General features: G+C 35.0%; 1 protein-coding gene across 1 annotated transcript; it reads right to left on the reverse strand.

Moving 5' to 3' along the window:
- Positions 1-705: 705 nt before the first annotated feature.
- LOC123903026 lies at positions 706-4,124 on the reverse strand. The gene is made up of 2 exons (XM_045952886.1): positions 4,051-4,124; positions 706-3,188 (listed from the first exon to the last, which is right to left on the reverse strand). The coding sequence occupies exon 2, from the start codon at positions 3,072-3,074 to the stop codon at positions 1,032-1,034; it is 2,043 nt and encodes a 680-aa protein (XP_045808842.1). The 5' UTR covers positions 3,075-3,188; positions 4,051-4,124; the 3' UTR covers positions 706-1,031.
- Positions 4,125-8,017: the final 3,893 nt, after the last annotated feature.

An 8,017-nucleotide genomic window follows, 5' to 3' on the forward strand; every position in this document is an offset into this window, starting at 1 on the left:
TACAAACTAACGGATTCAAAATCCATTCATAAAGATTACAAGAGAAATCTTTGGCCCGAGCTTTTAAAGTTTTCCACGCAGAGATTTTGATCTCTTCCACCACACTCTCCCAGTTAAATCTAGCTTGATTAAAAATCATCGCATTTCTAGCCTTCCAAATTGAGTTAACAGTAGAGAACCAGATAATGTTTAGCCTTTCCTTAGTTTTCGCCCTGCCACATATTTAAGTTTTTAAACATGAGCAGATACACGTACCCCCTTCCACGTAAGCTATCGAAATCCCTAACCATTTTGCGATCTCGTTCCAAGCCACTGACAGTATAGGACAATAAAATAAATAAATGATTCTCCGTTTCTATGATGCCACAGCCACCTACGCAAAAATTTGATGAAATAATATTGATCCCTCTCCTCCTAAGGTTCTCTTTTGTAGGAAGTCTTCCTTGAAACAGTCGGCACGCTAAGATTGACAATTTCAAAGGAATCAACGGACTCCACACCATACTAGCCCATATTGGTTCTTCGTCCTCCCCTAAGATCCTCTCATCACATATTAAGGGATATGTACCAACAACCAATCATAATTCGCTAACATAAAAAAAATTACCAGTATGCATTTGTCTTTTATTTAAAAGTTGTAAATTATGATATAGCAAATTAAGAGTTGTGATTGAATGTCAGTGAAAAACAATTTTACACCGATAGTAGTAGTCGATATCCCTTAAACGCCGGGGAAAATTAACTTGGCTTAGAGGCAATCCTCCATACGACAGCAAATCGAGAAATTATAGTACATAAACACACAATTAAGGAAGGGCAAACCACAATACAAGATTAGGAGCTAGTTGTAAAAAAACATTAAGACTAGGATAAATTCTAGATTACACAAGGTGTGTAGGAAGAAAAAGATATACATGAGAAAAAGTAGCACCTTTAAGGAATGGATTTAATCAAAAACTTGAGGAATTCAGTTTTTCCTCCACTGTTTAATACTGGTGTTCTTACCCCTCACTAGCCTAACATGCCATTATTCATACCTTTTCCCTTGAATCTTTCTCAGCTTCAAATATCTCAGTTGGCAGGGCAGCAGGATCAAGTTCAAAACAACCTCTTGGAACACCTTCCCTTTCGTTGCCGCTCATCTTATATGAAGGAATTTGATGTGAGAATCTGTATAGCTCATTCGGTAGAATACAAAATGTATTCTCTCCATTCTTCCCAGTTTTCTCAAAGAGGCTAACAAACCCGTTCACTTTGCCTAGGTAAGCTACTTCAATGCCAACATTTTCAATAAAATCTGATAGGATTTCCACATAAGCAAATTCACGCTTCAAATAATTTTCTGGATTATAACTCCATTTGATATCCCAATTTCTGAAAATTGCCCAAGTTTCTCCCTTCTTGGGAAACACTAGGTAAGAATCTTTGTTGTTTCCTTTTATAAACTGCATCTGATGTGAGAACATACCTCGATCTGTAGTTCTCTGAGAATTTGCAAGTTTGAATTTACCACAAGCAATAGGCAAATCTGCATTATACCAAGCAACCTCATCATCCTCATCATCCTCATCTGGGCCAGCTTCCAACCAAGTGATATGCAACTTGAAAGGGAATGTCACTTTCTTGATAAGAGCATAAAACCTTGGCATAGCATCAGTGTTATCATAAATTGCCCATAATTGATTAGCAGCAAAACAATCATCTGCCTTGTCGTTCTCAAAATTATTGAAATCTGGATCAGGACAAGTAATGATCTCTGGACTGGAAGGGATATTTGAATTCGGTGGAGAGCAGTTTTCCTCATTTAACATTTTAGAATCAATATCTGACTCCGATACCTTATCTTCTTGAAGGTCAGAATGCTTATCTCCGCTTGTATTACTCAAAACTGTGTCTTCAGACACATTCTTTTCCTCAACTTCATCAATGTTAAATGATTCGTTTTGTCGTGGCTTTTTGGAAGGAACATCAAAATTGTCATCTGCATACGTTTCCACATATGAAACATGTTGCTTTTGTCTGGAAGACCTTCTAACATTCAATCTTGAAGGATCAGCATGATTTTCTTGAACATTGACATCTGTATTTTCATCAACATTTCGAGTGTTGAATCTCTGTTTGGAACCTGGATCTGGTTGTCTCACTCTCTTGCTTCCAACATTTTTTGAGGCTTGTGACTCCATTGGTTTGGACACAGGAACATAGCCAACCTTACTCTTTTCATCTTTATGTTCCTTACCAACTCCAGTGGCACATGTTTTCATATATGAAGGATATGACCGCATAAAAGTATCTGCATATCCACCACCAGGGGGTTTTCCACCATTACTTTTAGAGGCTGGTTTTGGTGGAGCCTGCATTGGAGGCATTTTTGAGGAAACAAATGGTACAAATGATGGAGCAGCCGGTTGACTGGTAGCATAAGCTACAAAGGATTTCTCACAATTTCGACATCGTAAGGTCATATTCACATAATTAAAGTAGTACTGGAACCTGGTATTACAATGTTGGCACATTGTCCAGAATGTCAGTTGTGCATTCAGATGAGGATTCCGAGAAGGGAAGTTTGAAGAACTTTTATTCTGAGATTTTGTTGCATTTGGAACTTGATTTGCAGCAAACACGTTCCCATTTGAGTGACAGGACGAGGGCTTAGGTACTGCAGCTCTCGCATGGGCTTTAACCTTCATGTCATGTAAAGACCGCTTTGCTTGGTCACTCAACACCCTATTGGCTTCCCCGATCAACTTGAAAGCAGCTTCTGCACCAGCAAATTTATTTTTATCAGGATGAAGTAGCAGTGCCAGCTTTCTATACTGTTTCTTTATGATCGCTTCTTCAGAGAGTCTTTCTGTCTGAAGAATTCGATACCAGTCCATTTCAGAACAAGAGAGTTTGTTCAATGCAGCAATGTGAACCTCACAAATTGCAAAGATCTGAGCAATATTATCAACATCGGCATACAACTTTTTGGCCTTGTTAGCAAACTTGAGTGCCTCTGCAAATTGACCCTTTTGCATTCTACTTTCTGCCAATTGCTTAGCCCTCACAGCCTCGTCCTTGTTGCACTCCATTAGTAAATTGATGTCAAATATCCAATCACCTCAGCTTCCTAAAAATCGCCCAACAAGAACACCTCCTAGTACTTGTATCTATTCAAATTCTACAAGCAACACTTTGTGTTCCACCTAATTGACACAGAATAAACAAAGTTAAAATCAAGCCAACTCATCGCTACTCTATGAAGCACCAACACAGACACTATTAAACACGACAATGACAGATAGACATAGGTATTAATTTAAAATAAATATAAATACTTGATTTCACATATAAGTATAAAACCCAAACTTAAATTGGGCACTACAAAAAGTTTTCAAGAATAAAACATGAATTTAATTGAGAAATTTAAACAAATAAACATGTCAATCAAGTATTTAAATCTATGAAGCATAAACACTTCTCAGATTAGACATATCCTAGTGTCAAACACGCGTAGATGTCTAACATGATACAGACGCATATGATTACATTAACTTATGTAATTTGGTCAGATTATTATCGGTGTCAACATATTAGTGTCTATGTCGTGTCCGGTGTCCATATTTGTGTTAGTATTTGATAGATTTAAATACAAAAAAAAAAAAAAAAAAAATTACAATCGCAGTGAATTTAGATCTACAGTAACATGCATAGAAGTAATCAAGCATAAAACACAATTGAACCAATACCTTTTCAAAATAAACCATTAAAAACCTCCAATTTATTATTCTACCATACACATTTGTCACAATAAATAACTACAACTAGATAGAGAACAACACAGTTTTGGTTCTGTAGTGATCTAAATACGAGGGAATTGAAATCAACAAATACGAAAAGTGAAAACAAAGTTTCAACATTTTTCTATTTACCCTAAATTCCAAAACATTTTCCCTTAATTTCCACCGATACTACAAATAAACAGTGTTATTATAATATTAAAAAAAATGATAAATCGAAAATAGGAATAATATGATGAAGAAGAAGATGAAAGAGTATAGAACTTACTTGTAAGTGCGAAGTAGAGGATTGAAATCGAAGTCGCACACGCTACACAGTTAGCACGGATACAGAGAGAGAGAGAGAGAGAGAGAGAGAGAGAGAGAGAGAGAGAGAGAGAGAGAGAGAGGCACAAAGTGTTGAAGTGAAAGTGTTTAAAATGAAAAGTGAAGAGTGAGAGGAGGGAACATACAAAGCGGGAACTCAAAATTTTCACAACTTTTCATTTTCTTCCAACAAAAAAAGAATTTAATTTAGTCAACAAATTAATTCCTACCAATTCTATGTTCTCAAGAATAAGTTATTAGTAAACGTCAAAAAAAAAAATTATTAGTATGAGCATATTAATTAAATATAAAATTTTTGGTCAAAAATGTTAAATATTTAACATATATTTTATTTCTTGATATTAATTATTACTATTTTATATGATTTATTTTTCACAAAACTACATATAGTAATGTAATTGGTTCAATGAATGTCCATGTTCATAGCAATTTCAATTTGTACTCTTTTTTTATTATTAAAAAAAAGGCTTAATTAGTCTTTTGGTCCCTTAAAGATATTTTAAGTTTCACAATGTTCCCTTAAAGAAAAAAAAGGTCAGGATTGGTCCCTTAAAGACACATTCGTTTCTCAATTGGTCCTTTCCGTCAATTTTTTACAAAAAACGTTAGTTTTAGTAGACTGAATTGTGAATGTCATTAAGTGTAAGTGGTCCACCAAAAACCTTATTAATTTTTAAAATTTTAACCATTGAAATTTTTTGTTATATTTGGAGTTAAAATTTAACGGAAAGGACCAATATGGCACAAATATATGTCTTTAAGGGACCAATTCGGGCCTTTTTTTCTTTAAGGGACCAATCCAGACCTTTTTTTCTTTAAGGGGCCATTGTAAAACCTAAAATATCTTTAAGGGACCAATAGACTAATTAAGCCTTAAAAAAATTATGTAAATTGGGTCTTATTATGTGTTTGTTTTGAGAGAAGTTGTGAAAAGAGAATTGTCAGAGAAGTTGGAGAGAGATGTTGATCTTCTTTTGTTTGGAGTGAAGAGAAATGACAAGGGGAGGTTGAAAAAACACAAGAGAACCATTTGATGTCGAACTGACCCCGAAAAGAAAGTAGAATGAGGGAAATTATTACACTCATTTTTTCGTTAATGCCCACCTCCTAGAAATCATTAAGGCATGATGAGGCGGGACGAAGACGGATTTTGTCTTCCTCAACCTCAAACCCATAAAGTTCGGGTATTTTCAAACCTGTCTCATTTCTCAACATTTCTCAACAGGGATAAAATGTAGAATCCCAAATCCATTATGCTCCACCACCATATGAACTTAGGTTGAGTTTTCGTACTTTTTTTTTTAATTAAAAAAACGGGTAAAAATCGAAAACTATTTTGTTTCCATAATAAGATTTCTTAAAACAAAAAATATAAAAAGAAAAACAATTTTTTAATACTCAACTTAAAAATAAAAATAAACATATGATTTAGATCGGATGCCTCAGAAGTCAGAACAGTTATTGCGTGCAGCAAATCCCGTCTTTTTCCTAAGAGAGAATGAAAGAATTTGAAAACGTAAAGATAAGGGGGTGTTCTAATTTATTCTTAGGTTATTATTAACATCATATGACCTAAAAGTTTCTTTCAAATTTCAATGTCAACATTTTCCTATAATTATATCGTTCCTAATTTTTTTAAAATCATATATATATATATATATATATATATATATATATATATATATATATATACATGTGATCTGTGGGAACGCACGAGCATGCAATTTAATATGAATATAATTTAAGACTTTGATTAAGAGCTTATAATTTAAGGGAGATAAAATGTAATTAGATATAAGTGGGGCGGGTTAGGGTGGATATTAATGTCCTGGTTTACCTGTCTCACCCTTGTTTTTTAAAATCGAGGAAAACCGAAACTCATTCAATTCGAGTTTTCGCTGTTAAAATTGGGGCGGGGGCGGGCAGGTACCCGCATATATGGGTTATATTGTCATGCCAATAATTAGAGATACGAAATGTCTTTAGATAGGGTTTTTTTAATGTCATTTTGTTAAATCACTACAGTTTGTGGAAGACTATCAACCCATGGAGGATGGTTTCGTTAGGACACAGTTATTATGAATTTCAGTTTACTTCATATGAAGATATGAGAATGACATGGTCTACGGGCACAGTTAACTTGAAGCCCGGCGTTCTACGTTTATCAAAATGGACCAATGATTTTAACTCTTCCAATAAAAAACAAACCCATGCTCAGATTTGGATTTGGCTTATGGAATTACTGCAAGAGTATTGGCGACAACATACTTTATTTGAAATTGCGAGCGCAATTGGTACCCCCTCGCCTTAGATGACGCGACTTGAATCAGACTTCTCGTCATTATGCGCGCATTTTGGTTGATATGGGCTTGTCAAAATGTCTATTTAATGGTATATTGGTTGAACACGATGGTTATGTGTTCAATCGTGCGGTTATTGGTCATCACATCACGGCTTGCAAATGGTTACATTCCCTGCGAAGTGATAACAAGGAAGCGAAAGAAAAGAAGTTGCAACCAGAGGTAGTTCATAAAATTATTAAAGAAGAGTACGTCGCCAAAATTGCTCAAAAATCTCAACAACAGACACCAATATCCACACCAGAAGGGGATAAAAAACCTCAGGTTGAGACCGCTCACGATAATGCGCAACAGGTTCACTTAATGGTCCAGGAAGTGAAACAACTACATGACTAGGCACTTAAAGGTTGTGCATCCAGTGCTAAGCAACAAGCACAGTCACCGATTGTGACAACACCAATAACAGATCCAAAGATAAAAAGCAGCACTTCTATGCAACTAACTTAATCATCATTTGTGACAACACCGATAAAAGACCCAATTCCGAAGGTAAACAACAACACTTGTTTTAGTTTTGTGCCGCAGAATGTGACATATGTTGTAGCCCAGGGCGAATTATTTTCTTTGATTCCGATTATACAATGTATCCAGGATGAGGATACATATGTAAGTGCATCAAACATTATGATGAATTTGATGAAGAGGTGCAACATGAACTAAAAGTTGTAAAACAACTTTGGACAGACATGGATAATGATAAATCTTTCACGTTTGTTGTCTCCAAAAACCAAAAGAAACGGAATAAGAAATTAGCTCGCAGCACGGGGTAGCTATATAACACATGTTCACGAGGTGCACCGTCTCATTTGTCTTTTTGACCACATATATAGGGAGGGAAATTCTTGTGCGGAAAAAATTGCAAATCTCGGTCATTCCTTTGTTGATTTAAAGTGGTGTGGATTCCTTGCTCCAGAGCTTAGAGATTATTTTTTACGTGACTAGCTCGGGATTTCATGCTTATATACTATGTAGTTTGCTTTTTAGGCAATCTTGTTGGAGTGTGGATTAACTGCAGTTCATTTTTAACTGCAGGGCCCTGCTGTACACATATTATTATTATTATTACTATTATTATTATTATTATTATTTACACTACACATATTATTATTTAAATAATAGTAGGATAAGTTTGGTCTATTGTGTGACCCTGCAATTGAATTCAACTACAGGTGATCCTGATCCGTGATCCTGATCCATCTTGTTGGGGTAAGGTGTCCCCTGTTAATTTTTTTAATTTATTTATCTAATCTAATATAAGATATAGTTGGGGTGAAATCCTACTCCATTAGTTCTCTTCCTTCAAAACCCTTATTTTCACCTTTTGAAAGTTTTTTTACGTGAATCCTATTTTCTCCAATCTCTTTCTATTTATAGGGAATTAACTAGATTTGTTTCTAAATTCTAGTAATTAATCATAAAACAGACCTACTACTTGCACCCCCACCCACTTTCTTAGTTTTACAACTGATCACAATTCAGTCCTACTACTCACACCCCCACTCCCTTAATTTTACTTAAAAATTCTATATTATATTTCTCAACTAAATC

Source organism: Trifolium pratense, linkage group LG1 (assembly GCF_020283565.1).
Source record: "Trifolium pratense cultivar HEN17-A07 linkage group LG1, ARS_RC_1.1, whole genome shotgun sequence".
NCBI lineage: Eukaryota > Viridiplantae > Streptophyta > Magnoliopsida > Fabales > Fabaceae > Trifolium > Trifolium pratense.